At 38.9% G+C, this 11,682-nt stretch overlaps 1 protein-coding gene across 1 annotated transcript in view; it reads left to right on the forward strand.

The window, feature by feature from the left end:
* COL4A6 (collagen type IV alpha 6 chain) overlaps positions 1 to 11,682 on the forward strand; it is a 199,280-nt gene that overhangs the window by 142,017 nt on the left and 45,581 nt on the right. The window contains exons 13-20 of the mRNA XM_018558662.1: positions 1,279 to 1,368; positions 2,921 to 2,974; positions 3,095 to 3,154; positions 4,438 to 4,482; positions 4,969 to 5,022; positions 6,437 to 6,506; positions 9,314 to 9,424; positions 10,731 to 10,886. Coding sequence (XP_018414164.1) covers positions 1,279 to 1,368; positions 2,921 to 2,974; positions 3,095 to 3,154; positions 4,438 to 4,482; positions 4,969 to 5,022; positions 6,437 to 6,506; positions 9,314 to 9,424; positions 10,731 to 10,886 — 640 coding nt within the window. The remainder of the gene's footprint in view (positions 1 to 1,278; positions 1,369 to 2,920; positions 2,975 to 3,094; positions 3,155 to 4,437; positions 4,483 to 4,968; positions 5,023 to 6,436; positions 6,507 to 9,313; positions 9,425 to 10,730; positions 10,887 to 11,682) is intronic.

The following is an 11,682-nucleotide window of genomic DNA, read 5'->3' on the forward strand; positions in this document are numbered from 1 at the left end:
TAGGGGTGCCCCCCCCCCCCCAAAAAAAATGTAGTGCCCAGGATATACAGAATATAATGCTCGTTTTGTCTAGGGGGATCTATTACTTACTGTGAACTATGGTCTCATGACATGTTTGTACACATATGTCCCTGCTATATACTTTATGACATGGTTTTACAAGTTCTATATTGGGTAGGAACTAATTTGTCACTCACACAGTGGAGCAAAATGTTTCTCCATCTTTGTGTGACACACATCAGCAAACACATCTCTACCACGGGGTCACTGATAAACAAAGCCGACCATGACGATGGAGGAGGGGGCAGTTTTTTATGATACTGTGACACAGTGTGTGTTAAAGGGGATAGTTAAACCATTATGACATTACACTTTTTTTAATATAGCAATCACTCTGACTTGAGGCCCAGCCTAGATACATCTAAATCTGGACTCATAAGCTGAGAATGAGCACAACCTGTACTGATCCCAGCTGTCATTTGGCTGGCTGCAGTGCCCACATAACACATACTCTGACTTCCAATCAGACCTGTGTGCCCACATAACACACACTCTGACTTCTAATCAGACCTGTCTAGCTTTAACTTTCAGTGTACATTGGGCTGATCTTTAGAGACCTGGCAAATCTAAGAGATACCATAGCCAGTGTAATGGGGAGATTTCTAATCTTTCCAACAATGACAGGTGACACTTTTGGCAAATCCTTAAAGTAAGCAATTAAACAGATTATGCAATGAAACACATGTACCTATTCAGTCCACTTTTTACTAAAGGAGTAGAGCATGTTTACTTCCAAGGTGAATTTTCACTTTGTAACTCATATTAGTAAATGAGTTCCACTTTACAAAGAATACCCAATCACATGCAAGGAAAAAAAGATGTATGCTTCTTCATGATTGGATGATTGAACACAGCACAACTTCACTTTTTTTACTAAGCTGGCCCCACATTGGTAGAGGCCACGTGACCTATTCCAAGGCATAGATCATGTGAATTATGTTACAGCAGATCTCCTTTAGAAGAAGTAGAACACAATAGAGATGCTTAATTATTACTACCACTCGTCCCTCCCCTTATTAACAGTTATTTCTTCAGGTTTGGGGTTCAGCAAAGAATGAAAGATTCACAGGGCATTAGTAGTATGAAAGGTTTAGCAGCAAATAGCAACCAAGTAGACCTGTGTTGCTACGTTACAATGACTTGCACAGGGATGTTTGCCCGTACTCCATCGGCCTGTATGAGTGAAAAATAATTTTACACAATATGAAATGCTTACAGGGAGACACTGGCGGTCAGGGTGACCCAGGACCTCCAGCATCTAGTGGAATGGAATTCTCAACCTTTCTTAAAGGAATCCCAGGAGAACTGGTATGTGATTGTCTTGTGTGTCAGGTATAAGTGTAAATTATTTACTTGGTGGAAGTATTACGCATAAGTGCAACAACATCAAAGGAGTCTTTCAAATGCAGTGTGATGCAAGACTAAATCGTTAAAGGATTAGTCCGTGCAAAACTGATATTTCAATTCTGTTTTACACTAGCAGGTTAAATTACCCAGTAACTTCTTTTATCCTTCCCTGACCGCCATGCATCAGGAGGAGTAAGACCCCAAGGGGCACAGGTGAAGGTTGGAGGGGGACTCAGGATGGGTAAGAGATATAGGAAGCCAGCCGGAATTCATCAGCTTTTTCCCCATAGAAAAATGTCAGTTTTCACTGACCTGACGTTGCGTTATCCATACCACTTTACAGCTGATGTAATGTAGTAATATTGTTGCCTGAGTTTGAAAATGTTCTGATGTTGCTAGCTGCTTATAAATTGATAATACCTGGCAACGATAAGATGTTCACCTTGTGATTGACTACATGAAAATGCTACTAAACACAACAAAACATTTATTTTATTTTGTGGCCGCTCACAACTAGCATTGTTTGTTAACATTTTCATCAATGTATACGTTACTTACAGTCAAATTCTCCTGAGAGGTTTGGACATTTTTTAGACCACTATCGTGTTCATTTTTGTATTCTGATAACTGTGTGTGGTTAATATAGATAATAATAGTATTCCATTACTTTTTATTCACATGCCTTTATATTTTTTTCACCTTTTACATTGAAACACAAGCAGTCCAATAAAACTGACAAAGTTTGCCAGAGGTGCTTACAACCATTTATTTCCATGTTTTAAACTTTAAACAAAAAAACAATGCTGCAACTTTCAGACACCAATGGCAGTGGTTTTTCCAAATAATTGTTTTTTCTGTCACCTTTGTTGGACAGCTTGAGCGATTTCTAAAAGGGAATAAATATATGGATTTTTTTCACTTGCATTAATGAATTACATACGGTTGTCAGAATACTTTTTTTTAAGTCTTAAAGCAGACCTTTCACCCAAGTGCAAATGCCACTTATTTACTGGCCCACTCTTTATTTGTATTCTCCATGTTACAGTTGTAGAAAAAAACACCTATGGAGGAAAATTAGAAAATTACTTACACAGCACAGCAGAAGGTGATGTCAGGATCCTTCTGGAGAGAACCTGGGAATATGGAATATCCCAAATTTGAGAGAAGACTTTCTATTCCAGTGCAGTGTTACATTCTCAAATTGGCTCATTATATGAAGTATTGGAGCCACACTGATTTGTGTTTCTTGGGCAATTCAGTAGCTGCTTTTGAAAGGATGTGTCACTGGTGGACAGCTACTGAATTGTTGGACATATAATTTACCCTCCCCCTCTTCAACAACTGTCTAGGTATCTAAGGCTATGATCTGGCTGTTAGTATAATTCTTATGTTGTTTTATTATATATCTATTATAAGCTTACCATAAAATTGACATGTTGCCAAATGGCCTTAGCAGATGCATTGCTTTATTTATTTTCCTATAATAACCACTCAATTAAATATGTCTACATAGGGAGACAGTGGTGATCCTGGATATCCTGGAACACCTGGAATGCCTGGGCCAGCTGTAAGTTGTTGTTGAAATTACTGGCTATTAACCGTTGATTGGTGTTACCGGCATTATGACTTATTCTTTGCTTCATTTTGTTGTACTGCTTATAAATCATTCTTTGATTTTGTTTTATAGGGGTTTAATGGAAAAGGAGAGAAAGGGGAGAAAGGTATTCCTGGTCTTCCGGGTGTAAGGGTGAGTACATTGCTCCAAACCAGAGTCATTAAAGTGACATTAAACCCTCAGACTTTTTAACATAAAACAATACTGTAATGTGTGCCTTACTGTAATCCATGGTTGTTTCCCTTCTCTTTGCTGTTCTTCATTTTAATTCTGTATCTGTTCTCATGCTGGGCAGAACTTCTGTTTTGCAGCAGACTGCCTTGTCTCAGGAATGGATATATGGTGTCTGTGTATAGGTTTGTATAGGTTTGTAACCTGAGCCAGCACTACAGGAAGAGGCCCTGAGCTGCAAAGGGAAGTTCTCCTCAAGCATGAGAAGACATGATGATTTAAAAGGAAGAGCCGCAAAGAGAAGGGAAACTACCATGGATTACAGTAAGGCACACATTACAGTATTGGTTTATGTTAAAAAATCTGAGGGTTTAATGTCACTTTAAGCTGATGATGTCAGGGAACCCCAGCATAGCTAAAAGCCACCATCTTACCAGCTTTGTATCTAGATTATATTCTATACAGAATTAGGCTACATGTTTCCTACTTTCACATCACTTTTACAGTCGTGTACCTGCTGCATATTTTCAGCATCCATAGAAATCAGTTATTATAGACTAATGTGGCCCTTTCAGGGAATGTTTAGTATTTTTTTGAATATTTTGTTTACTATTTATGATCAGTTCTACATTGTTGTCAATTATTTTTATTCAATTCAATGTGAAATAGTTCATATAATCATTTCATAGTAAGCCTATGCTCCTGCTTAAAGCTACTTACCAGGTTTGTCTTCATAGTGATTTACTGTTAATAGATTTGTTGTAAATAGACATGTATATCAGGTAATCAAATTAGACATGCACACAGCTGAATCAGTTTGAGAAGGGACAAACCCCTCTTCCTCTCTGCTAGCAGATGTGGACCTGTCTGGTTTTCCAATTAGTCCAAGGCACTCAGTAGCCTACTGTGTATATATAATGATATGAAAGAAAAGTTTATATACCCGTAATGTTTCAAACACATTCAACTAACACAGACCAACATACATAATAGTTTCTCTTTGCATAAGGATGTATATATCCGTTCTTGCCACAGTCTGCCATTGATTTGTACAGTTGGGCTATACACTGGCAGCTCTTGGGTGCACTCATCTGGAAGTTTTTTTATGGTACATGGACCTTCATAGGAATCCTTTAAGAATTGTATTGCTTTGGTATAAATTCACAAATGTTTTAAATAGTCATAATATAGTACATGTACTCTTCTTACCATTTGAATAGTAAAGTTGTGGATGTTTCTTCTAGGGCTTTCCGGGAACAGATGGATTTAATGGATTTCCTGGAGATAAGGTATTGTCAGGAAAATGATTATGGTTATACGCAATGATAATATATAAAACAAAAAAAATGAAGTTATTTCTTAATGAGTAGTGATCTGTATTTAGCATTCACCCAGTGTTACGTAAGATGGAGCTCCTACTTAATGAATCTATATATATATGTAAGATGGGACATGCCACTTTTTCAGATGTTTTCTATGCACTGATGCGCTGTCAGGGGCTATATCAATAGCTGTAATGCACCTTAATTGTATTTAGCTGATTTAAACTGAGGGTCCAATAGGACAGTTGTTACCAAGACAGGAAGGCAAACAATAATAAATAGCAATAGAAATATTGTCAGTAGTTTTAACCCTCCCCCACACAAAATTTTTTTTTAGTAATATCGGGATCTGTATTCATAGCAGAATCACAGCTTTTCTTCAGATCTTTACATGGCGTTTATTCAGAACTGTTGCTTTACCTCACTCATATGGCGAAAATGTGTATTTCATAGGGGAATACTGGACCTCCTGGGCTCATTGGGCTTGATGGTTTCAAAGGCGTTAAGGTAATACATTATATTATTGTGCTAAAATATGCTCACTTTTATATCTGTTTTCCCCATCACAGTGGACAGTCATTATTCTCATTATTTAATAAATGATCAGCTGAATAGATCAACACACAAGGTGGGTTGCTTCAATTTATAAAGAGGATACTTTAAGACTCCAATTACTTTGATTATATTGTTATAGTTAACCATCGCACTAAGCATCTCCAGAGTACAGCTTTCTGTAGAGTACCCATAGATCTCTGAATCCCTCTCTGAATGACAGAAAGCAACCTCCTTCTGTGTCCATTGGCTCTGGTCTTCCCCTTCCTGCATTTTACTGCCACCCCATCACTGTGATAGGCCACCTCACTAAATAAAACTGAAACACAGAAAGATGGAAAGGGTGGTTCAGAGCTAAATTCCTACCAGAAAGGTCCAGAAAACCAGAGTTTTATGGAAAATGTAGGCAGCTGGACAGCTGGATTGTTCCTCGGCCTAAACAAGTCATTCAATAAATACTGCAAAACAAATATGGCAACCGCACAAATCAAAGTAAGGTGCACATGGAAGGGCTTTCCACAATACAAAGCCAACAATTTCCCAGCACACTTAGCCTGCAAAAAAAGCTTACACTGTCTCACCTTTTATGTTAAAAACAGAGGTTTTAGTTGCACAACTTTTACAAAATATGTGGAAGCTGCACTGCTTTGTCAAGGTCCCTCTGTATACTGCGGTCCTAACTCTAATCTATGAGAGCCTCCATCTTGGAGTATATATAACAATAAAAAAATTGAGTACAGGTATCCCCCTTTAAAAGCACAGGGACACACTGGAGGCCCAGCACATCATGATGGCAGCTGAGGTCCCCAATTTATCCCCACAGCAAATCCAGCAAAACAAATATGGCAACCTCAAAAATCAGTTTGTAACTAGCTTTTAGAGTAAACTACACATGGAAGGGCCTCAATAAGTACCGTTTACTGTTTAATAAGTACATCTCCAATGATAACAAACATAAGCACAATGTTATGTCAAAATGTCATAACACCATGTGCAATTTGGTGAAAAGTAGACTTGAAAAAGGGAAAGAAATTACAATCCGTGAAAAAACAAAAGCAAGGAAAAATCAGTGCCCAAATCGCTGCCTCCTTGAGGATTGAGGATTGTATAGGCAAGTTCTCCTGCCATTTCTCCTCCTCTGACTTAGCAGCTCAATTCCTTTCCCCTTTTCACAGAAATCAATAATATGTTTTGGGGTAATAAATGCTTTAGTGTATTTCAAATAAACATAAACAGCTTAAAATACAAAATAGCCTGTATTACATTTAAAATAAATTACCAAAGAAGCTATAACACTGTAAATATGTTTAATGCAATCAGAACATTGTTACACCGTTGGTTATGTAAATTTCTTTCCCCATTTTTTAAGGGTGAACAGGGTGACATAGGTTTTCCTGGGGCACCCGTGTATATAAATAACGGTGGATCAGCATTTCCAGGTAAGACTTTTATATATTCGTATGGTTTTGAGGAAGAGAAGCTATAGAACATTTATTGTTCACAATATCATATTACTAAGTAGATGGATTTTAGGAATGCAATTGTAGTTCTTGGCATTGCAAAAATGAAAGATTTTGTACCAGGAACCCTTGATGTTACTGTACACAGAAATGTTTGTTTAGTTTACCCCTTCTAACTGTTCACACATATCTTATACCATAGTTATAGCTTGAGCTAAAATATTTCAACATACAGCATATTCCGACCCCCCCCCCTCCAGATTGTGTTTCACATTTTCTTTACTCAGAATGGGTAACAAGGTCCAAAAATATCCCAAAATAATGAACAAAAAAAGCTTAAGTCTGAATGTTAAAAAAATTACATTAAAAAAGGCAGAAAAAATAATTGCTCCGGGGAGAAGGGGAGGAAGAAGTTAATAAGGGCTGATTTACATAAATAATAGTACTTAGTTTTAAAAAAAGAGGGGCCTCACCAACTTAGTTTATCAATGCTGCTCTGTCATCGCATCAGGTTAAACCCAAAACCAAAGTCAAATAATGGGACTTTGTAATAAGAGCATACAACATAATTCGTTACACACATACAGTTTTATAAAAAAAAAATATATATATATATAGTGTATTGCATTTATCGTTAAAGAAGAACTCCAAAAAATTTAAAAATGTGCTGCTTGTTTTGGTCTAGGGGCTAAAATTAAAAATATATACTCACCTGCTTGGCTGTTAGACTGGTCCCCACAGCCTTTTTCTCCCCTGGGCTATGGCGGTCTAAGGACCCCTGGCGTCATCACGTGTAGTGCAGCTGCGGTAGATGTGAGGAATCTGAGGGACATTTCACCACCAGAGCAGAGGGAGGGAGACGTGAGTGCTGACTGCCTCAGGTCTGAGGATCAGGTGAGTATGTTTTCTTTATTTTAGCCCCCAGACCAAAACAAGCAGTGGGGCTACCCCTGCACTGCAAGGTTTAATTTTTACATTTCCTGGAGTTCTTCTGTAACGTATACATTCATAATAAATGTAGTCTGATCATATAGGATAAGAAATTCATCATGGTTCCAGAAACATCTTTTTTATCACATCATGTTACGTCATGATAACACAATGAGACTGTCACAGGTCGGCTCAGTAGAACGGGAAGTGAGCGAACACATACCGGTGTTCAAGGTGTCTCAGTATATCGCGGGCAGTAGTTCGCGGTGTACTGGGCGTCTCAGTATACCGCGAGCTGTAGCTCGCGGTATACTGAGCTTAGGGTGATGGGAGGACGCTAGTTTGTGTCCTCCCGTTACCCTAAGGAGAACTATGGGGAAAAGCCTTAACCCCATAGTTCTCCTTTAAAATACATGTATATGTATACCGATGAATGTAATAAATGATAATTTTTGTATTAAATTTTGTATTAAAATATACTGTATGTGTGTAACGTTATGTTGTATATCCCATTATTGGACTTTTGGTTTTGGGTTAAATAATAACCAGCTGTACCCGCCCCCTCCCCCGTCCATTCCGCCAGTCAGCGCTGGCGGATCGGGGAGGGGGGAATCCAGCCCCTCCCCTGTCACGGCAGAGAGCCGTGACAGGATCGAGAGGTGAGAGAACGCCGATATATGTTCGCTCACCTCCCGATCTACTGAGCCGACCTGTGACAGTCTCATTGTCACAGGTCGGCTAGAACTATGCGGTGAGTGAAAAGCACTCATGTCATAGTTCTCCTTTAAACAGATACATTGCAACAATATTCTTACAACGTATTTATAAACAAACCCTGCAATCAGTGTTTGTTTAGAAGTTTTCTTTATGCTGAAGCCCCTTTCAGTGCTCCTGCTACACAGACTGGGACCCGTAACAAAGTAAAAACAGTGAAGCGCCACCGACTGTCAATCCTTAATGGAAATTCCTTTTAGGCATACTGCAGGATGCTGCCCCAAAGAAGCCGGGAAAGCAGGGAATCTAGGAAATAAGCACAAGAGGGGCGCCTTTCCTGGTGCAGATCAATTTTATTTCAATAAGCATGAATAAAAAAACCGAATCATACTCACAAACATGAGTGTCACGAAGTCATGAGGTGAGGGCTGACAAGCAGTGAGATGTCCACTAGATGATACCAGTGTTGTAGTGACGTTAACGCGTTTCCGGGGCACGCCCCTTCATCAGAACAGAACAGATGTCGGGACTCATCTCACTGCTTGTCAGCCCTCACCTCATGACTTCGTGACACTCATGTTTGTGAGTATGATTCGTTTTTTTTATTCATGCTTATTGAAATAAAATTGATCTGCACCAGGAGAGGCTCCCCTCTTGTGCTTATTTCACAGACTGGGACCCAGTTGACCAAATGACAGCTGACTTCTACTCTAACATTTATAGACGAGTGCAGACAGCAGCTCTTGTATAAACTAAACATCCAATGCAGGCTTCTTTTATACAGAAGCTGCTTTTAGCTCTTCTGTACAAGCATGTATAAAGTGGCAGGTTTTTTTTTATAGAGGAACACTAACAGTGTTCCTGTAACAGACCAGTAGTCTGTTGTCATTATGACAGCTGAGCCCCAGCAATTTCAGGCACATATCTTCCAAGGTAGCACCTTTAGGCACGCTTCTAGCATGAGCTATGGGAATTCCAGCCCTGCTTTGAGCGCATAGGAGCCTCCCTATAAAATATTGATTTCAGTGGCCTTTAGTTTTGAAAAGAAAAATTGAACATTGGCCGATGAACAAGAGCATGTTAATGTGCACTATTGCTTATGCTATAAAGATCTCATCTATGTTCCCCTCTCTGTTTATCAGGTTTACCAGGAGATCCAGGTGTTCCTGGGTTTCAAGGTATGCCAGGAGATGATGGATTCACTGGTACTCCCGGCTTTCCTGGACCCCCGGGGTTTCCAGCATTTGGAAGAGGTAGGATGTGTATTTACTGTCTGACTGACTGGTAATTTTTGTGGTCTACATGCTTCTAGATGCTTCTGTGTTAGTAAACCTGAAGATATCCTTTTGCCCTGTAAAATATCAACTGAATATCCACCAAGAAAAGGTGTTTCATTGTGAGAATTGGAGGAACATTTGTCACCAAAATATTAAAAGGAACACACGTAGTTTTGTTAGATGCCTGGTTTCTCCCCTATGTACTGTGGTTCCACCTGCTAGTCAATACTTCACTACATGACACAGTCCTAGGAAACATCTAGTGCATTTTTTTCTTTGAATTCTTTAAATAGTGCCTCATATGGAAAGCCATTTACCAGCCTAAAGTACCAGTCATAAAAGAAATATCGGAGCTTCCATTGCTGGCCTTCCTGTGCAAAATGCTATTTGCCTGACTGTGTCTTTCTACAATACTGTTGAGTTACAGATCTGGAATATGCACACAGCAAATACAAATCAAAGAAGATTTCATATTTCTTATCTTTACACTTGTTCCAGGTCAGTCACTCAGAGAACATTGCAACCAAATCATAATTATGACAACCAGGCACTAAACTTTATTAAGCATAACCAGTTCTTTATCCATGTACATATTACTCCCCAATGCCCTGCATCCTTAAAGGGGACCTATGGGGTGAGTGAATTACACTCATCCCTATAGTTAGAACCGACGTATGACATTGAAACTGTCACACGTCGTCTCTATAGATCGGGAAGTGAGCGAACACATATCGTCGCTCGCTCACTTCTCGATTATCTCCCTGCAGAGAGCAGTGACTGTCAGTCACCGCTCCCCACAGGGACTGAGCTTTGGGTCATGGGAGGACACCTGTTTATGTCCTCCCGTGACCCTTAAGAGAACTATGGGGAAAAACACTTACCACATGGTTCTCTTTTAAACTACAAAAAATGTGACTGTTTTCTGCCCTGCCATATTGTCAACAGCAGGTGGCGATATAGCTGTGAATAATAAGCATAATGCTTGAACTGTTTATGTACCACAAGAAGTACAATTTCTGCAGCAGTTACATTTGATGCATATTTAATGTTGGTAAGGGCCTTTTGTATTTATCAATATTTACTGTGTGAGCGTGAGCATTATTTTGTGAACCACAATATTTATTGTTTGAATAGTTTAAAAGACGATTTCGTTTAGCAGTGTAAAAGCAGTAATGTGCAGTCACTCAAACAATCAAAAACTTTCTGCATCAATCTTTTACTTCCTAAATATTACTCAAATTGACATTATGTGTATATCTTTATTTTATTTTTATTTTTTCAGGTCGACCTGGTCCTTCCGGCTTTCCAGGTATTCAAGGATACAAAGGGGATATAGGAGATCCAGGTAGAGCAGCTTATGGTCCACAAGGAATCCAAGGAAACCTTGGACCACAAGGGCCACCTGGATTTCGAGGACCTCCAGGACCACCTGGACCAGGTAACATCACATCTTTGGTGATAGGCATGGGGCATTGACCATTGCCTTCATCCACTTTTAAAAGAAATAGATTTAAATCATCTATGGCACATGAAATATGTGAAAGGAAGTCTTCTCAGCTTTTTGAGTTTCACCTTATACAGAGAGGAGGCTCTCTAATTAGGCAAATTAGGCGGTCGCCTAAGGCCTCGCACTTACAAGTGCCTCGCGGCCGCCTAATTTGCCTAACACATTACAGGGGACCTTAGCGCTGCTGAGCACAGACAGCATTAGGAACCCTGTCATATCCAAGAGTGCATCGCAGTCGCCGAACATCTCATCTCATCATGAGATGTTCGGCGACTGTGATTAATGCTGCTGTCTGCGCTCAGCAGAAAGGAGAACCTGATGGAGAACTTTCTCCTTCAGGTCCCTCCTCTACTGACTGACAGCAGGCAGTGGGTGGGTGCAATAACCAGCCTATTATTGGCTATTGCAACTTGAAATATCCAATAGCAGGCTGGCTATTGCTCCCAGCAATAAAGTTAAAAAAAAAAGGTTAAAAAAATCAAGTTAAATAAACTAAAATGAAAAATACAAAAAAAATTTAAAAAGTTTAATAAAAAATATAGTTAAATAAACTAAAATGAAAAATCAAGTTAAATAAACAAAAAGTTAAAATGCAAAAACATTTTAAAAAGTTAAACTAAAATGAAAAAAATAAAAAGATATTAAAAAATAAAAATGCCAAAAAAGAAAATAAACTTAATCTAAAATAAAAAAAATGAAAAAAGTTTTAAAAAAATAAAAAGCACAG

The sequence above is a fragment of the Nanorana parkeri genome, unplaced genomic scaffold, assembly GCF_000935625.1.
Source record: "Nanorana parkeri isolate BGI_ZX_2015 unplaced genomic scaffold, ASM93562v1 scaffold352, whole genome shotgun sequence".
NCBI classification, from domain to species: Eukaryota; Metazoa; Chordata; class Amphibia; order Anura; family Dicroglossidae; genus Nanorana; species Nanorana parkeri.